At 39.8% G+C, this 21,393-nt stretch overlaps 1 protein-coding gene across 2 annotated transcripts in view; it reads left to right on the top strand.

Annotated features, from left to right (window-relative positions):
- Positions 1-21,393, top strand: part of LOC110949841 (inositol polyphosphate-5-phosphatase A) — a 173,579-nt gene that overhangs the window by 35,724 nt on the left and 116,462 nt on the right. For both annotated transcript variants that reach the window (XM_022192104.2, XM_022192106.2), the window contains exon 2: positions 11,204-11,245. In XM_022192104.2, the coding sequence (XP_022047796.1) occupies positions 11,204-11,245 (42 nt within the window). The remainder of the gene's footprint in view (positions 1-11,203; positions 11,246-21,393) is intronic.

Raw genomic sequence — 21,393 nt, 5'->3', positions numbered from 1 at the left:
CACAGTAAAAAGGGTGGGTGCATGTCCTTTTGTAGGAATACTACAATAGTAGTTTACATGCCCATTTAACTTCAACAGTGTCTGTATATCTTGCTGCAGGTACAACAATGGTACCAACACTGACAGGTCATCCTCTGATCCTTCCTGCCACTCTTCATTGTTATTTAGTATAAAATTGTGCTATCTGCTGAGTAGAAGTAAAAAAAAAAAAAAAAAAGCTTTTAATGTCAATTAGAGTCAAACACTCAGGCGTCTGTTCTCTACACTTGATGCTTCCCCAGAATCCATTGACTAAAAGGCAGAAAAGCATCCTGGAGAATTCATGATCTGGAGAGCAAGAGACAATACATGTTTGTACACATGTAACAATAGCAATTTCACTTTTCAAAAAGAACTTAGCAGAAACCGAAACATTTTACTTCTTACTTAGCGGTGGTTGCTTTCTAAAGAAAAAATGACATCAGACTTAACCATGCACAGGCCGTGCCCACAATCAAATTTTATAAAAATGACGTTGTGGTAGCCTAGCCGCGCTAGACCCAGGTCTGAAGACGCAAGGGTCTAGGAACTCTTGACAGGGAGGGAGGCGGGCTAAAAGGTTGTCTTTCAAATCACTCTGCAGCAATTGGGTAGGTATACAACCAATCAATGCAACGAATAGGCTGATGTAGTTCCTAGAGCGCCGGAAATCAGAGGATGCGAGAGTTCGGTGAAGCCTTATTTATACAGTCAATGGGTGAAGCTCAAGTATATTACAGACATGTTAACAGAAAGATTATTCAGAGTCGGTGCTAATGGAGCTCAACGACTGTTGTTTTTGTTGTCGACCCTGACAGAGAATAAAATTTGTTGCCGTGGGTTGTCTAGCGCGGCTAGGCTAGTTGTTTCCGGTTGTTTCTGTCAGAATCGTCGCGCCTCTGTCGTCACTTAGTTATGCCCGCCTTCTGACTCTACACTTCATGGTGATTCGTCGGCCAGTTTTAGGAGCATCCAACCTCGAGGCTTACCGAGGGTAACTAGACCCACCCTGGCAGAGAATTAAATTCATTGCCGTGGGTTGTCTAGCGCGGCTAGGCTAGCATTGTGGCGTTATGTGACCAAATATCCAGAGTGGACAGACGAAATTTGTCTTTAAATTCCTGTTAGGTGACTTAACAACAGGCTTAAGGGGGTGTCCGTACCCTCTCTGGCTGACAATTTTACCTTAAGGTGTAGTTAATGTGTCGATAACCACATTTAACAGAGATGTTAAATGAATGGAGTCACTTCTACATCCCTACAACAATGTGAGATGTTGGACGGTAAGAACAAGATTTTCAGGGGCTTTTAAATTGCTTTTTTTAGCTTGTCCTGGAAACGTCATTGTACTATATCCATCACGCTGTAATGGAAATGGATAACATTTAATTGCCAGCGTCATGATGCGACGGACCGACATTTTTTAATTTTCTGAAAACTGAAATGTCTAACCCTCAGGTATACCTCAGATAAACCAGCTTGATTTCAGTAACATCTGATCACATCTAAAGGCGAAATGACAAAAAGAATGAAATAAAGTTGAAATATTGCAGTCTTTTTTTTTTTTTTTACTGTTGCCCGAGATAAAAAGATCATACTGCTAAAAATATAATCTGACAAACGGCGTCAGTGAATGACGTACATGATTAAAAAATTACTGAAGCTTCTCTTCCACTGAAAAGACCACAAATAATGGCAGATACAAATATCAGACAGGTCTGTGCAGTGCTATGTGGAGATTGCAGTGTCAAATTAACGCATGAAACAAACACAAGCAACATTTTTCCGTCACATTTTCACACCTTTGTTTATCGCTTCGCTGTATGACCGGTGTTCATGTTTGTCTTAATTTCATGATGGTTTAACTTTGATCAGCAAGAGAATTAGTGCCACCAGCGATTTATAACAACTCCTAGTACTGTGCGGCATGAGTTTGTCTTGTCAGTTATCTGAAAATTATTTAGAATTTTTTAAAATTTGATTAGAACCTTGTCTATGGAAAGAAGCAAGACAGGATGATGAAACTGGGGACGTTATTTAACAGTTTTCTTCAACAGCATTCATCATGTTGCACCCATTTGTATGCACAAATAGTGACAAAGGTAGTTATGCGACAAAAATAAGCTCCACACCAGCTAGATTGTCTGTTTCTTTACTATTTGATCATCCAACAGGCTCTTTGTTTCAAACATGCTGATGCATTAACGTTCCTCCGTACCTCCTCATACTTCTATTCCTTATTTTCTAGAAGGATGAAGACATCTCTCAGGGGCCAGTCGAGGTCTAATTCAGTGCTTCAGTGTGGGTTTTCTTTAATTAATTCCATAATGAGCCTCTTTGATGTGGAGTTACATAAAACACTGAGGGGACACACCGGCGTCCTCCGCCCTCCACAGAGCCACTGTGAATTAGAGTTGTTAAGGAGAGCGGCAACCTGTTGAAGGACGCCGGGCCAGCCAATGAACTGAATCGGCTGCTGACTCCCCAGCTGCTCTCCTTCCTCAGATCCCCTCCCTTGGTCAAAAGCCTCCATCTAGCCAGGGTATTTTTAGTCAGCTGTCCGTTCCCCTGAAAGCCAATAACCTCCTTTCAAACAGTCTGTCAACACACACAAGCTGTCACAAGGAGCTTTACCACGGGGGTCGGAAAAAAACAAGGCTTTGACGTGAAAGACATCTCTTGTGTGCCCACTTCTACTGCTGTACATTTGAACTTTTTGTTGTTAATAATTGGGTTGTTTGTGTTGGATGTGAGGAAATGAAGTCCTATTAGTACGAACTAATACAGGCTCCTCTTCAGTTCAATGTGGAACAAAATCAAAGCAATAAAAGCGTTCTCTTTGAAACCTCTTTGCTTTGTGAGCTGTGGTTTGCAGAAGCCATAGAAGCTGTCACTGATTTATTGTCTTGTTTTGCATGACAAATTACGTGGTTGTGATCTGAAAAAAGGGATCCATTTGTACCTATCATACCCTGTCCATGGTTTGTTTACTCAAACTGAACATGAATTACTCTGTATGCACTTTTTTAAAGTATGTGACAAAGCTCAGATAGACTCATAATAAACAACCTTCCAAGCACTGAAGAAAAGTTACCATGTAGCTGGTGGACAAAATGAAGCATTTAGCACCTAGAGCAAGATGTTTCCCCCTTTTAATGGAGGCAGTGGTAAACAAAACTGAGCTAAAGGGGAGTGAATATCAAACATTCATCAGCTAGGACACAAACACAATTTACAACCCTGCGAATGTCATGGTAAAGTGTCTGCTTTTTGGGAAGATGGGCAAGATTTGTCTGCTGTTGCGGTTGAATGGTTATCGGCCTGGCCTATTATTGAGTCAGATAGTCAACATTTATCCACTTATCATTATTTGGTCATCGGTAAAACAAATTAACCTAGAAATGTGCAGCTGGCTGTGACGCAAATACATCTCTGTCCATAATCAACATTTAGTGGTCTCGACTGATGTCACATTCACAGTGGTTGCACATGTGGAGTAGTATTTGACTGTAGAATATTAGTTTATACTGCATAAATATATTGATTTGAAATATCCGTTATCAGTCTTTTTGATAACTAATAATCGATATTGGTATTGACCCTGGAAAAATCTATATCAGTCAATCCATAGTCAGTATGCTCCTCATATTAATTTGATACATTACTGCCTGAATATTAATTGTTGCATTCCAGGAATATTTGCTCTTTGTGCTCATGATGTACACTGTAGTGCTGCTGTACAAGGCGTTAAGAACTTCTCTGCTGGCTTTAAAACCTTGACCATTAAAAGGAGTGGAAGCAGAATTTTATGGAGCTACGGAAACTACACAGCTAAATACTTCATTTGGTTGTCAAATTTAAAACAAAAAAAAAAGAAAATTAATAAACAAAGAAGACACAAAGTGAGTTCCTGGTCGTCTATGTGGCTGTACAGAAACCAGAGCATTCCCGTGCACGTCTGACCATGTGGACTGTACATGTTACACCAGCAGTTTAGTATTCGTGTTACTCATGGGACACTAAAAGCAGAATAAAATATAACAGAATCAGTATGAGCTCCAAAACACAGGATCCTACACATCCCATGATCCAATTAAAAAGCATCTCTCCTTAAGCTATTCCTGCCTGCTGAATTCCCACGTATTTCCATCTCTTTTTCCCTTGGCTTGCACTGCAGACTTTGTCATCTCCAAACTGAAACTGACTGAACCCCTGATGACTTCATTAGGGTGAGCTCCTCAGGCTTACAAAACTCCTCCACAGCAACCCACGACATTATACAGCTGTTTTCAAAGGATAAGCAATACTTCTGGGGGCCATTAAAAATAATTTCCTGAGTTTAACTGGTGGGAAGCGCTTTTAATCCAAAATAATGTACAATTTTGCATTGACTTGCATTTGTTGCTTAATGATATATGGGACTAGTATTATTTTGTACAGTAGCCATCATCAGCTTCCACTCAGACAGCAACAGTCTTCATCTGGATCTCAAGTTTTTCCACGTCTCTCACGTATGTTACATGTTCAGATGTCCATCAAGGAAGCGGAACACATGTTGTCGTGGTTGTTTTGTTCCAGTCATTTGCTCTAGACTGAGGTTCACATGTATGTGTGTCAGAGACGATTATGGTAAGAGAGTCACAGTAGAGCCACACAGTATTTGTATTTTGGTTTGTAAGTTACACCTCAGATGTAGCTTTTTTTTTTTTTTTACTGTGATAGACCTGTGCGTGTCTGGTATTAGTGCCAGGTGTAACCAAGCAACCATTGCTTTTTTAAGACTCCTCATCTCCACTCTCTTCTTTTCAATTATAGAGGTTGCAAGCTGCAGTGAAGAGCTGTTCTTTTTAAATATACTTCTCTTACCCCACGCCAGTCTGGCCTGAGAACGTGAGTGCTTGTTGGGAATGGGATCTGGTGAAAGAATGAAGCAGAATAACAGCCAGCAAAGATGGGAGGATGGACAAACGTAGTATTCAGCAAGACCTAATAAAAATGACATTGTAGATGAAATGGAGGCCAAGAGAAAACAGCATGAGGATAACTTGGAGTATGAAGAGTAGATGGGTGGGGGGTGGGGGGGCGAAACTCATGTGGTGGCCATGTGTTCCCAGCAGATCGCTACAGGGGTCTTAAATGGGACCAGCCTTGATGTAATTTCCCTGCCAGTCTTGGTTTAAACAGCCTTCTGTATTGGTGAACTGGGGTCGGGAATGTGGCTGCATTGTAAGTCAAAGAATGCCTCACTGAGGAACTGCAAAGGAAAGAACAGTTTGTAGTTTTCAGGTCATGACCTCTGACACTGAGGAAGACTGAAAGTTGCGACCTCCAGCTTCAGGGTGCAGTTTTTTACCAAACAAAGGCACGCACACATACAACATTTAAAGAGAGAAGAGGGCATTCAGGGTCACTTTGTAAGGATTTATAGTACAGATTATAAACTGATGATATTCTTGCTAATTTGTAGTTATTTTGTGAGTATAATCCAGTGAGACAAAGCCTTGCTTTTTTTGTAGAGATCACCACATCTTCCTGCAAATACAGACAATTTACAACTAGAGATGTGCACAAGGGATGCCTCCCGTTGCAGTCTCATGTTGTTGATTGGATGCCACTCTTAGTAGATTTTATGCTGTAGAAGGTAGTTCTAATAGAAACTCCAAATAAAAAGTACTTCAAAAATCTTTTTTTTATTGGTCATTTTGGGGAACAAAAAATATCATGCTGAACTTCTACTCCAAAATTTTTGTCTAGCACCATTTTAATACTTTTACCTTGTTGAATTTCCCTATGGCACTGCATTTTCCATCCCCAGCATGCCCAGCCAGTACTTTTGCATGCGGTTTGTTCAATTCAAAGATTGGGCATTTGCAATTGGCAAATGTCTTGTCACAAGATAGTTATGCCTGCATTCGGTACCTGAAAGAAGTATTGTGATTTTATCCTCATTAAAGGAAGAGAAGATCGCAAAAGATAGTGAGGTTTTACTATCAGATCAAAGTGAAATGAGAGACTATTGTGTATTTTGTAGAGCTGGGCCGATTAGCAATTTCTGGACTCCGGATGTTCGGCCTTGATTAATGACGAATATCCGAATATTTGGTTTGGTTTGTATCGTAATGTCCAACTGGGGGGTGGAGGTTGGAATCCATCGTCACGACCCAATAGTCTGATATTCGGATATTCGAGTCCAGCCTTAGTATTTTGTCAGACTGAAAGATTTCAGATTTCAGTCCACTGTTTCCCATCCATCCATTTTCTGTACACCACTTTGTCCTCATTAGGGTCATGGGAACTGGAGTCTATCCGAGTTGACATAGGGTGAAGGCAGAGGACACCGTTGACAGGTCACCAATCTATCACAGGACTACATATAGAGACAAACGATCACACTCACATTCACACCTACACTGAATTTAGAATCATCAGTTAACCTCAGCATGTTTTTGGACTGTGGGAGGACTCAGAAAAAAACTTACGTATGCACAGGGGGAACATGCAAACTCCATGCAGAAAGATTCCAGGCTGGGATGCCAACCGGGGATCTTCGAGTGGTGAGGCGACAGTGCAAACTACCGAGCCACTGTGCTGCCGCCACTGTTTTTCACTCTAGTGACAATGCAGTGCACATGAGAAAAAAACGTGAAGATGAAGAAGCTAGATAGGGCTTTGATGCTCACTCTATTGTCACGGTTTATCCATAGACTAATGGGACAGTGGGAAGGTTTTGTTCTCCCATTGTTTGTTGATGGTCTTATCAAGATGGCCAGGTTTTCAAATCTACATTCTTTGAAGGTTGGGATGTTAAATGGGTTTGCACTAGAAATCCAAGCAGAGTCTCTTAGTTCCCAACGCTGTCTGAAAAGTAGGCCATTCACTAAGACAACAGAGGTACGGGCAAAGAAGAGAGAGGAGGTGGAGAGAACTAAGTGAGCGAAGTGCTGGTGGAGGAAGAGGAGGTGTGCGTGGAGGAGAGGCTGGGGAGGCTATGGATTTATTTTTACCTCTCTGCCTGTATAGCCCCACTTTCTAATTAACTGCAAATTAACTTCTGTTAAGTGGAGGGCGGGTGACGAGGTGGCGAGGCTACAGATATAGACTTGGTTCGTCCTCCCTTTCCTTCTGCTAATAGCCCACTTTCTCTCCAGAGCTCAGGCCTCCGAGGGCCCACTGGCCTTCCTCTGAGCCACCCTGGCAAGGCCAACATCTGTTCCCTCGAACCATCACACATCTCCACTGCACATCACAGCTAGAGGCTCAGCCTAAATTTGAGTGCTCTAGAAAAGCTCTGGATGTAGCCGTTTTCTCCCCACGCCAGGTTGATCTAGGACATGTACTCCCCTGACTCAATCCTTGACTTGTGTATAAAACTGTCAACGGTATGTCTTTATTGTCTATTTATCATAGTCACCTGTATATCCTGCATGTTTTTCTTCATGCAGAATCTTTATACACTTGCAGAGAGATTTTTGAGAGTCTACCTTCACTGCTTTTGTGCGTTCTGTGCCGCTTTAAACGTCTGTTTGATTTGAGTGTGAACACAGGAAACTTTTGAAATTGCAGAGAGCGCAGCTAGTAGTGGTCCTGTGAGAAACAACCAATGGAAAAGAGCTAAAAATATCTGGATGATTTGTCAAGGGCTGTCATGTTATTGGATGGTACTATCACTGGGATCCTCCATTTCACAGGATTAGGATCCAAACTTGAGACACACTAACTTGTGACTGTAGTTGACACTTTGCAATGTTACCAGGATGGTCGAGTGACAGCTTTCTGGTTTGAACCTTACTGTTCCTCAGTGTGCCTGTCTCTGTCTCACTCTCTTTTTCTCTTCCTCCATGTGACTGATGACATGGTCCACTGCTTATGTCCTTATATAGACCTATGCTCTGTCTGATCTGGCTGAGACACACACACACTCTCACACACACCCGTTAAGTCCAGAGACATTTAGGTGCCCTTGGAAATGTCAGCATATATCAGAGGGTAAGCTTCTGACCCAGTTCATTCATCTGTTAGTATGTTAGTAGTATATCTGTAGAAAGTACAGGTGAACTATTTTTAATGCACACATCTAGGACATCTCAAAATGATGTGCTTGTTTCACTATATCAAATTTCTGGATTTTTTTTCTTGTGTGATGTTAAGTGTTTTGGATTAGGAAGGAAAACTTGAAATGATTTCCTTCACTGGCACTTTGCCACATTAGCTATCAGTAATCAATTAAATGATAACATTTCTGAAATACAGTACATGCTTTTCCATACTCCATATGAAATGGTGATGGTTTATGTTGTGTTGAACACACCAAATGAGCTGCAGTTGTCCACAGTAGAAACCCTGTCACATTATTAGTCTCTTCACAGCGGTCTCAAAATAATCCTCATGTCTGATCTGTATGATGCGCTGGCTTGTTTGCAATAGTTAATGGTCATCCAGCTGCTGAAAACGGCTGTTTAACTGGAACAGATGTCCACACATACCGTTGAAGCAACATGTCCGAAACCTGTCAGTATTTAATGCCACCTCGAAAATGTTTTAGATTTTATTCTCAGAGCAGAATGTTGCAAAAGCGCTTCATCACTTCTGTTTGAATGTAATTGGAAGCACATGATCAGAGTCCAACTGCTCCTGAACATTAACAGCATTCAGGAGCAGCTGTTTCTCTACTGACAGAACTCAGTCTGTGTTAAATTTCAAAACTTGCTAAAGTTTCTAGTTTAGCATTTGCATTAGATAAACCAGACAGTTGCCAGTCACTTTCTTCACAACTTCATGCTACTACATGGTTCATCAACACGGCTGCCACTGTTAGCAGTTAGATGGCAGGGAGGTGCACTCGACTGATGAACCCTTTCCTGGGGTCAACACTTGTGACTCCATCAGGCTCCACCTGGATGGTACATCCCTGTCCTACAGCAAAACTATAACACATGCTAACAAGCATGTTCCTTTAAAGGGATTATCTATAACTTGTAATGAGTTGAATAATCCATCCATCAATCTATTCTCTATACACCACTTAGTCCTCATTAGAGTCAGCGGGTGCTGGAGTCTATCCCAGCTGACTTAGGGTGAAGGCAGGGGACACACTGGACAGGTCACCAGTCTATCACAGGGCTACATATAGAGACAATCACATCACATTCACACTTACGTACAATTTAGAATTACCCATTAACCTCAACATGTTTTTGGACTTTGGGAGGAAGCTGGAGTACCTGGAGAAAACCTCCACATGCACAGGGAGAACATACAAACTCATGCAGAAAGATCCCTGGAAGTCCAGGATGCAAACCGGGGATCTTCTAGCTGCATGACGAAAGTGCTAACCACCATCCACTGTGCAGCCCGAATCGAATAACCAGTTAACAGTAATATTTCTGTTTGGGATGTATTGTCTTTGCTTTCTTCTCCAGAGTTAGATGAGGAGATTGATACCGGTCTTCATGACTGTGTTTAGCATAAATGGGGAGAGTTAGCTTAGTTTAGCAAGAAGACTGGAGTCAGGGGCTAACAGCCAGCCTGGGTTTATTTATGTGTTACCTCTGAATCTTTCTGAAGCCAAATAATTACCAGTCCAAGTGTTTCCTAGCAGCCCACAGCCAGGTGCAGTGACTTCCCAGAGTCACAGTGAAATTACCAGGAAATCTGCTGCTATCGCTGGAGATGTTGTGTACAGTCATGCTGGGTAGATGAATAAACTGTTGTTTGGCAAGGAATGTTTACAATTTGTTATTCCTGTAAATCCACAAATTGACACTTTTACACAGTTGTTTATATGGATTAAACAAACAGCATTAGAAGTATGTTTAAACTGTGGGCATTGCCAGGGTGGCTGCTTCCTCCTGCCATCCGTCTTACTGCTAAGCTAAGCTAATTTTTTTGTTAAATCTTCTCATTGAAGTAGAACTTAACAAAGAAGGAGATTACATTACTTTACAGCACATTTTGTGTGTGTGTGCCTACGCTGAAATGGAATAATATTAGATTGAAAGTGTATGTTATTCAGTATATTGCCATTATTTGTCGGTATGTAATAAGGTTTTCACTTAAAGGTATTATAGGGATTCAGTTGTGCCTCGTGCCTCAACGCCATGCAAGGACAAAGCACCTACTTCTCTAATATATGAGGGCTTTGCTACGGATACCGACAGAGCCTGCAGATCCCTTGTGTATTCTTATTATAGACCAGTCTTGATAGGACAAACTCCCTGGAACACACACAGACACACACAAAGACGTTCATCAGACCTAGTTATCGACATGAGGAGATGTCTCCTTAAATGGTAGACTGCCCAGGGCCCTGTTTCTGTTTCCACTGCACAAACCAAGTGAAGTCCAGGTCTGGGAATAGCCTTTTAAAGTGGAGGAGAGAGAGCGAGAGAATGACAGATATAGGCAAAGTCAAAAGAGGTGAGAAAAAGAAGGGATGGTTAGAGGCATGTTGATGCTCTGGGAGCTAAGATTTGTGATCCTGAGAAAAATGGGAGTGAAGCAATTTATCAGTAGATGCCTAAATATAAGTGCACAGTTGTACATGATGTCAAAGAGTATGCACATCTCCAGTTTGGGTTTGATAGGATTTTACTGAATCCTAATCCTGCTTTTATTCTAATTTGTGCTAGCTTGCACAAAGAAGATGCCAGACGCCAGAAACGCAAAATTATTTAGTGGCAGCGTAGTAATTATTCACAATGTATCAATAAAATCTGAAAAACAAGAGGAGCAAATAAAAGATGAAAAACGATCAAAGATCTTCTCACACTGAACTACAACTTATTTTACATACACTGCTACACTGAAAATAAACATTTCTCTTGCAAAGGGTTCTTGTGCTACAAAAATGCCAACTTGAGGTGACTGTGGTGTGGTGTTGCATCGTTACATTTATTCTGAAGCAGTCTGTAGGCAAGTACAAATATCACCCTGCAAAGAGCACAACAAGCAGAAACAGTCAGAAATTTAAATGTCGCAGTTTAAGAATTAGCATTTTTTAGCTTATATAATTTACACTTAGTGGTATTTTCGATATGAACTTTCTATTTTCCCTGCCACAATGAGACTGATGGCAAAAACAAAAATGTAAACAATATTTTTCTGTGCAATAATTCCTCACTACCTCACCTATGTGCAATATGTGTTGTGTCTTGTCACTAACAGACTTTCTGTTTTCTCTTTCCAGCCTGAAAATCTACAGAAAACATGGCTGAGGGAGTTTTACCAGGTAAGCAACACTCTATCCAGACTCAGATATGTTTTGATTTTAGTTTGATGATGTATTGGTTGTGTTTGAGTCCGCCTGCCTGTCTTATGATTCTCCCCCAGCTTAGTGCCGCTGAACGCTGTTTAACATATTGAGTTAAAGTGAGACCTGTGATTTACCGTACCGTACACGTGAGACTCCTACAGTGGAATATGTACTTTATGGTTTCTAAACTGGGCTGTTTGTTAATATAGTCATGGAAAAAATTTCTTCTGACATGCCATAAATTATGTAAAATAATTACAAGTTATTACTTTATTCAATATAGTCTATTAGCTCGCTTATTTTCTCTATCATTCTCTCCTATTTAGCTTTAGTGGTACAGTGACAAGCTGTTGGCGTGCCAAATGTTTCTATAGCTTCAGGGTTCATCATGGGACAGTGATGAGTCTTGACGAAACCCATGTGATTTTCTTTTCAGCTGTACAGTAAGCTGAGTGAAGGCACATGCTTCCTATAGCTACAGCGTCTAACTCTAGTTCTGTTGTGACCTGTGATATGTTTGATTCTTTATCAAACACTTCAATACACTTCCTTTTTATTTTTTATATAAATCTTGCACGCTAATGTTGTATTCGGCTGCTGGGATCATATTCACCTTATTCTCACCCTCTATTTGCATTGTTTTTTTCGAAAAGCAAAAGCTCGAGCTCAGTCATGTTTCATATCGTACCATTTCATCTACATAGGAACCCCTGACTAACCACAACTCTTTCCACTGGGTTAAGGGAAGTGAGGCAGCTTTACTTCTTAACTGCTTTCTGAAAGTGCTGCTGAATATGGCAGACAGAGGAGCGCAGAGAAAGTGAGACATACACAGATAATTTTGTAGTGGCCACATGTTTTCTGTGTGCTTTGAGAAAAGGTAAATTGAGAATACAAATACATTGTGCGGGATGTTTTCAATAAAATGTTACTTTGTATACACACAGGAGCAGTTTAGGTGAAATTTAAACTTAATTATTGCAAAGAGATATTTTTTTATATCCTGTTTGTCTTTTACTTGTTTGACCAAAATTGTATTTTGCTTTTAAAGTTAATTTATTTTTCAGCTGTGATAAGAACCTTTGTTAGTTTCCTAGTACTGGTAGTACTAAAGCTGAGCTTTCTAGCTAAATCTAATGTTGTCATGTTCTACTGATGTCAATGGATGTGTTAAATAAAGTAACTTTATTGTTGAAATAACTTCCAGCAGACATAATCATTAGTTAAAAATCCTTTTCACTATTTCCACTAAACACATAGTTAACAAGATGCATATTGTTGATGCTCATTAGTAACTTTATTCAAGCCTTCCCTGTGTTACTTACTGAATCCTCTTAAAGGTATCTTTGTGATTTGTATCACATGTTACATGGACCTCATAAAATAGGCACTGTCGATGTTGGCCAGAACCACTTCTTTGTGTGTTATAAATCAAACTCTGAGTGTGAAGGAGCTGCTAGTGACTCAACATGAACAAAAACTGGCAAACTGGGCCGTAGCAAATGTTGCTGGGAGCCGTGCTAATGCCAACATGGTTAGTGCGTTTTCCCATGACCACTGGAAAGACAAAAGCTTGAAACTGCTGATAGAACACCTGTAACTGCAAATATAATCAGTAGTGTTAGGAAACCCTTAAAATAGATTTTCTGTGATTAATCACATTGTTATAGGTAAAATTAAATAATGAATTTACTACTTTTATAATACCTTTATTTTTAAAGTACTGCTATATGAACACCAGTACAGTAACATTTGGTTTAAACAAATAAAGTGCTTTTGAACAACAGTCTGTGTATCTCAACTTTAACATTAATACAATCAAATCAAATAAAACCAAAGCCATTTACCAGTGCAAGGGCGTTAATATTTTATCTGGTTTGTTATAGCAAAACAAGTCACCCTCAACATCCAGAATCACGATCATAACATTAGAACAGGAACCTTCCCAACAACAGCAAGTTAACATTTATACATCGGTATTCTTATTTTCTTCTTAACAGGTACCAGCAGAAACATTTTTCTTTCATCAGGGAGCAGCAGAAACAGTCTGTGTTGGGGACTATAGCCCCTGTCCATGGGTCGCCCGCTATGATGCAGGTTGAGGCTCATATCTGCCGTCGTTCGTTGCGATCCTAAGAACGTTCCTCAGACCGACATCTTCCACAAAACTAATCGGTCTGGTTTTAGTTCATCTCTGTTTCTCCCAAACACTGCATCCAATCAGTGCGCTGAAGCCTCCCTCCATGGTTAGTTTGTTTGAATCGTGATGACCTTCATCCCAAGTACTGATCAACATCCAGCTCTCCTGTGATCCATGGTTAGTCTGTCTGTGTATTCAGAACCAGTGAGAAACAGACTTTCACAATAATAACGCACGACAAAATAATCATCGGTGTTAATTATTTACTGAGTAAACGTGTTAATATTGTTTTAACATGCCCAGCCCTAATAATTAGATATTACTCTTTGTGTTGTGAGCTTGCAAGACACCAAAGCTAGAAAGCTATTTAGCTGAACGATTTTTGGCTGAATGGGCACTTTCCTTTGGTCAGATGTGCTGTTTTTTATGCGTCCAAGTAGGACTGCACTGATTGTGACCAAGATAATAATGATTATTGCGCTTATTCATTGTATTTAGGGCCTAAATATTGTTGCTGCACTTTGTCATGTAAACAGCACTGATTTCATCTTCACATCGTGCAATATCACACAGTAAATTGTTGTTTCCTGTTCTGGATATCTGAGTTGATGCTTAGAGAGGACGAGGATTCAGTGACCTGTTGTTAGCAAGGTTCTCCTTCTTGCCCTTCATGCTTCATGCAGAGGTTTGGGTTAGGCTTATGAATTGACATGACGGTTCCACAAAACCTCGTGATCACTCCCTCGTGACTGGCTGTTAGTTTAGGAAGAGCTTGATTTGATGACTTGGTTTTATTTCCATGAGCAGAACATTTTAAAAGTCAATATCACACTCGATCATGTTCATTTAATTGTGGCAAACCAAATCTGTGTTTTAGACTTCCAAGTGGAAGCTTGGTAACGTAGCACAATTGATCCTTTCACATGTTGAACATAGCGTAAAATGCCAAAAATGTTTTTCTAGGCTACAGGATGTTCTCTAGGCTGTAGTGCACTTCTGAAAATGACTAAATTCTGAAAAGTCTTAGAGCAACAACAACCTTCAAATGTCAGTAAACCACTTCCAAGGGAAATGCCCACCGAGAGGCCCGAAGCTTAAACACTGTTCCCACAAATGTATTAAAAAATGTATATATATATAAAATATAAAAAAAAATATAGAAACATGTTACATTTCCTTACAGAGAAAGTGAGAAGAATTCCAATTTCTGTCCAACGGTGTCACTTCAGAAATAAATCTTCTGCTTGAAAGTTGAAACAAAGCAGTCAAAGTCAACGTGACAGCACTTGATAGATGAACAGATATGGTGAGACAAAAGAAAAGTCAGACAGAAACTATAGAGGACAGATAATGAAAGACAGCCAAGGAGAATCACACTGAGGAAAAAAGAGAAGAAGAAGAAGAAGAAGAAGCAGAGAATGGAATTAGCAATCTCTGTATTCATCAGTAAGGATGGCTTGAATGGAGCAATTCTTCCAGCGTTACTCAACATTGCTGTCAGCCTCAATAGTCTGGTATTGATTTGTGTGTTAGTGATAGTGGTGTGTCAGTGCCAGCAATGGGGCAGTAGAGCCATGAGTATCTGATGATGGTGCCACTTATTAAACTAGTGAGGCTAAATGGGAGGAGGACCCTGCCTTGGCAGAGCACAGGTCCAACACCTATACAACACAAACGACACCTAGCTGTGATCCTATAGGTGAGAGAGAGTTTTCTTTTTTTTCTCAGTCTGTAGAGGGTGAAGTGAGGCTACACCGGGTGATTTTCTCATCAGGGAATGGTTTGACTTCGAGCAGTTTTCCAGCCCCAGTTTTATTGTGAAGAAATGTCCTGGAAAAACTGCATGTGACCCAGACAGTTATTTTCCAGTCATGACCCCACAATCCTGAACTTTGAGATGATTGGTGGAGTTATCAGTAGACTTTTTGGATTTTTGCATTTTTAAGCCATGTATACAGAGTAGTATTTTCCCTTAAAATATTCGTAAATAGGGCTGGAACAAAATATCAATGTGTTGTATCACTTCCTGTTGCGATACATTGTCTTTACGCTGGCGCCACATTCCAGTATTAGCATTGGAACACACAGGCGCTCTTCTGCAACCAATTTAAATTACAACCAATAACTCTTCAAGGTTTCATTTGCCAGATAAACAGGAGTAGAGTGAATAGAAGCTAAATAACCTACAGTGAAAAAAAGAAACTTTCTCTCTCACACACACTGACACCACAATGGTAGTCAAAAGTATTTTTTCTTCTTCAGTTACACAGATTGTGTGATGTGTTGTAGATGAATGTCTTCCAGTCTATCACCAAATCACTCTCCTGTGATAGCATTGTTCCCAAGGACAATACATTGTGCTGGTATTATACTGTGAGTTACTTTGTGATTTCTACCTCTATTCATTAACTATTTAGAAAGCTTGGAATCAAACAGACGCCCACACTGCTTTACACTGACAGAGACTGCTTCTATTCTAGGATGCTGCCTTATTTTTTTTCTCTACACTTCATTCATAATGTAGTATTTTTTTGGAAATGGGTTTTTGTGGGCAGAAGTCAAACATAAATTTAGTATGAAGTGTTCCTGATATAAATCCACTGCAGAAAGGTAAACAAACGCAGACATACAGTGAAGGGTCATTGCAGAATTAGAGGGCTTTTGGGCATCAACATTTTTTGAAAAATTAACCTTCACTTTTACAAATTTCTGCTGCATATTCATCAATAATGGGTAATATACTATCAAAGACTTGATTGGCTCAGCTTACACATCAGTGGTGCCATTTTTATTCCATGTTTTATTCGTTGTTTGCTAACCCTAACAGGGTTGCTAATGCATGCTAATGTTTGCACTATTTATCTAGCTGTTCTGTTGACCAAGAGGACAAACGTAATGACAGAAAAAAACAAAAAGAATTGGTCTTATCTTGATCATATGCATAGCAGGGTTGCATGAGGTGGACTAAGACATTCAATCAAGCCTGACAATGTTATGAAAATATGAAAAATAGAAGAGAGGACATAGCTTTGCTCTACCAATTCTTTTGCAAAACTGTTTAATGATGTTAATTCCAGCGTATCGTGTGATTCACTGTTTTCTTCTTCTACCAGCTAAAAAGGTTATGCTAACTAGGTTGTTGTGGGACATATGCCATGCATAATTATTATTATTTAAAATATTATGTTGACTAAAAATGTTCCCACAATTGCAAGAAACATAATGAAAGCAATAATACTAAAAAAAGGAGATTTCAGTTTCATTTTAACTGTTTTATTTGAGATTCAGTTTGGTTATCAGGGGGTTGAGACAAGAGGAAAAACAGCATTTTAAAAGGAACTCCAGACTTATTTGGTATTTTTAAAGATATTTTCAAGCATTCTTTTTTCCTAGTTTTTTAGATTTGGTCGCAACACAAGCAAATTTACACAAGAACTGCATGTTTCAGTATTTTGTACATGGATTATTTGACATTTGATGGGTGGGACATCCCAGTGTCCTCCAATTCTGAAACAACCCTAAACTTGATACTCTTTCTTAGGTAGCATCTGTGCTGCATGATGAGTAGCTGTCTAAGAATTTTATGTGTCTCTTGTTGCCTGCATTTACACACATAAGCATAGAGTATAACTGCTCTGTGGTCTTACTTCCTTCATCTGTGGAGACAGCACAACAGTGGTTAAGAGTTGCTGGTCGAAGTGATTAGTTCAGACCAGTGTACAAAAGAAGTCAATAAATGACACTTCAAACAATGATGAGGAAAAACACACACATTTTGTTTACCTTTCCTAGGAAGAACTGGTCCATTGGTTGTGGCAGAACAGTTTCCAGACTCACCCTCAACACACACCTACTCACTTGACAGACATCGTTCAAGGACGATTACTGTCTCTCACACATCTAGATATTATTGCAAAGACATAGCAAATGACACTGGCCTAAATTGGCCACAATATTCAGAAAATTTGATGATTCATACCTCAACTTATTGACATGTTCATGTTGTGCGACAATAATTTGCACCGTACATGTAGAGCGGTATTGTATTGCAGCACAGTGATGGCAGTAATGGATTGCTCCATGCTGCGACAATAGATGTAGCCATATAAACCGACATTACATCAAACAGATTAAATGTGATGCAGGATTACCATGAAGCAAATACTGATATTGATAGATTTCTTAGTAATTGACAAGCCACTGAATCTTCTAAATGTCCACCTAAACCAACAGCTGTTAAGACTGAGAGCAGAAACAAAGTGACTCGTCTGATGACTTGTACATTAAAAATGAAATTTAGCTCATGTTTCTGTGGGATTTTCAAAGAACAAATCTGGTACTCTGATCATTTTAAACATACATGATGATGATGATCCCATTCATGTAATACCCCATGAATCTCCATCCAGTATTTAGACTTCGCTACCGAACAAGTATTTTTGTTAGGTCTACCTTGAATGCGAACACTGACTTATTGTCACTTTTGTGTTGAAGAATATACCGAATTGTAGTTTCACATTTTCAGCTGTACTCTGCTGTAAAGATGGTGAATTTTACCATGACTGTGTAATGCCTGGTTTTAACTTTAAGTGGGCTAAATGCAGCAAAACTGCAGCTGTTTCTGCCCCCTTCAGGAAGAAGACTGTCTATGCATTGGTGACAAACAGAGCAAAGTAGCGCAATTGACTGCAGAGTGTTTAAGACTAGGACTTTCTATCGCTTCTAATTTTCTGTCTGAGCAAACCATTTACATAATAATATCGCAGACTTCTCAGTGTGTCTCTAACCTTTCTGTATGATGAGTCTGTCAGAAGATGTTGCGTTTTTAGAATTAATATTTTTGCAGTGCAGCAGCTTGGAAATGACTCTGAAGTGACTTCTGGTTAACATCTAGTTTTAGTAGGCTGGGTTTCAGTATTGCGTTCTCATTGAAGAGAAACATAAAAATATGTACATGAGAACAGATTTTTGTGAACTTTAGCTGTAATTAAATGTGGTACACATGAGCACAGAGAACAAAAGAAAAGCAGATACAAAGGGCTGACTTGGCTGAGTTTCACTGAAGCGAAAATGAAAATCTGGTAACCCACCCAGTCTTTATTGGTTTTAAATCACATTTGAAATTTCCTTCATCTCTGAATGTCCTTCCAGCTTTCTGGCTTCACAGTGCTCTGACCTGTGGGCATATGATCAAAGTTAAAGGTCACGTCAGCTCCATTAGCTGTGATTGTAGAATGGCAGTAGTTGGCTTCCTCTTAAATTTTACAGCTTTTATTTTACACGTCTTTAAATTCAACTTTGTAAAAGATACCAAACCGAATAAAACTTATTTTTGCCAAATGGGACCTTTAGCTATTTGTAAGCCTGCATTTCACTCCAAAAGTGGAAGCTAGCAATGTAGGCTAACTAGCTTCCAGCCTGAAAGTGTTACTTCAGTACTCGCTCGTTCCCTCAGCCACTCTGGTCATATCCAAAGGAGGATGTCTTGTGTCTTTTTCCTGTTTCTAGTTGTAGCGATGGTATCTGACCAGCTCACAGCAGCCACTCAACCACAACACCCTGTTCAGTACCAGCTGATTTGAATTATGACACACAGTAATGTACTAAGTGATGAAATCACAATTGCAGCTATAAAATGGCTCATATTTTTGCCTCCTCATCTGGGGAACTACCTGTGTCTGCATTGATACTGAAGTAATAAAGCAAACTACTATCTGCAGTTATTTAGTTAGTTGTGAATATTTAAAATAAGAGTATAAACAACACCTGAAGAACACCAGTGTATTGGCACTATAACTGCAGGTCATTTTTTGGTAGAAACAGTTTTGAAATTACTAAAGAAAAAACATTTTCAATGAATATATCTGCATGAATAAAAAAAAAGCCCATTTGACAGCATACGAGTTTCTTAAAGTGTATTATATATAGAGTTCTCCACTGTCTTCTCCCACACACAGAGGAATGAAGCTGTTCTAGCCAAAATGTTTGCAATGGATTTTTTTTATAGCCTCTCTGAAAAAAAAGTAAGAGCTGTATGCAAGTAAAAGTTTTAATACAGCTTTAAACCAAAAGTAGCACTTCAGAGGTGTATTGTTGTACACCTGAGAAATGTCACAGGACAAGAAGCTCAAACTTAGTGGTTTGCAGAAGCAGTTCTAGATTTGTTGGTGCTTCCCTGCATTTTCAAAAAACACAGTTGAGGTAGTGTACCTGGAGACTGATTGGTTACGGCAGACAAATCTGAATTGCTTCGGGCCCAATCTACCAAAGAAACCAATTAAAATATACCTCAATTGGCTGTCAGAGATCTTCAAAACTGGTTTAGGACATTCCTGATTTCCAGTTTCATCAATTTTTATGATTGCTCTTGAGCCAACTAATTTAAATCTATTTAAAAGACATGAGTAAGCCAAAAGATTTCTCCCTCTTTGGAAATTGTACAGCTAGCTAGAAGTTAGAAAGGACAGATAAGTATGGTATCTGCTCAGCTGCTTGGCCTCTGCAAGTCTCTGAGTCTTTAACTGTGCCCCACTCTTCCTCGTAATTATTACTGCCACTGACGTGCCAAAACACGTTGTTTGCCAGGTGATTCCAGCTTGCGTGTTTTGTTTAACCCTGACGACGTTGGATATCATGAGCGTAACACATGTCTGTGTGTGTGCGTGGAGAAGCACGTCCTGGTTACAGCTGTTTAGGAATTCTGTTTGCACTGTGCGGCAGGCTTGTGTGCTCTAGACGAAGGTGTCACGTCTGCTAATGTGTGTGTGGCGAAAAAGAGGGAAAAAAGAGGTGTGCCCCTGTGTGAACCAGGCAGGCCTGTAGCCTCATGCCAGCTCTGTGCTGCTGCCGGCTGACGTCATGGAAAGAAGCATCAGACTCTGAACTCTGTGTGGCTGGGAACAACCAGCAGAGCTAACTATGATCTGTCTGCACACACAATACACTCCTTGTGTCTTCTGATCAATTGGTTCGCTTGCTGTTTGGTCACGAAGCCTGGAAAAAAAAAAAGAGATGTTTTTCACTGAAAAAACCTCACGGGATATGATAAAGAAAAGCACATTGTGTGTTTAATGCAGCGTAGTGACATGACTTCTGCTTTGAGTTGACTTGGCAAGAATCCAACGACTGTTTGACACAGGAAAACTTTGGTCTCACACCCAGTAAACAGAATCGGCGCCTCAAACATGGAGGACCATCTTGTTGTGAGGAAACAATTGAAGAAGCTGAAAAGTGGATTTGCCAATTCATTCTGTAACTCTGCAAAATGCTGCATGCATTGCTGCTCCATGGCAGCTCCGTTCCACACTTGGTCAACTATTGCTGACTAACAGGCTTGTAAAGAAAGGGCTTTCACATTTTATGTATGGAAACTAATCACAGTTGAGTTCGTCTTCAAAATCTTGAAAAATACACAGTAAAGCTTTTGCTCTGGCTGTTGAAGAGCTGCGCCTACAGAGAAGGTTGCCTGTTGGTACCTGCACTGCATATTTTAATAGATGTCTGTACAGTATGTCGTAGACGTATCTTGTTTCTCTCAGCTCTTCAGAATACCTCGAAGACAGAAAATTATTTATCTTATTGCACCTATAGTTCTAATGATGCTCACTCTGTCCCCCTATTTGATTTGCTTGTCGTATTAGTTATGTAGCTTACTTAGCACTTTATATTCCTGAACAGGGTTTCTTCGTACCAAGCATGTTTGAAGCAGTTTAGACAAACTCTGCAGCGTTAGCTCGTTCAGTTCAGTGTATTTTGACAGGTGACAACAATCGAAAGAGATCTGCAAATACAGGCGTCAATCATTTCAAAGAGAGAAGTAAGAATGCAACTGTGGGGCATTTACAGGAATCTGCCTCTGAACATCAGATTTTAATGGTTCAAAGAAACATTTTAACATCTGGCAGCCAGCGCTTACTCATACATGTAAAAGTTGATACAACAAAATGATTTAGTCATTCAGATTTTTCTCCTCGTGTTCACATGA

This window comes from Acanthochromis polyacanthus, chromosome 15 (assembly GCF_021347895.1).
Source record: "Acanthochromis polyacanthus isolate Apoly-LR-REF ecotype Palm Island chromosome 15, KAUST_Apoly_ChrSc, whole genome shotgun sequence".
In the NCBI taxonomy this organism is placed as follows: domain Eukaryota; kingdom Metazoa; phylum Chordata; class Actinopteri; family Pomacentridae; genus Acanthochromis; species Acanthochromis polyacanthus.
The sequence above is the reverse complement of the archived record's forward strand: the minus strand, read 5'-3'. Positions and strand labels throughout refer to the sequence as shown.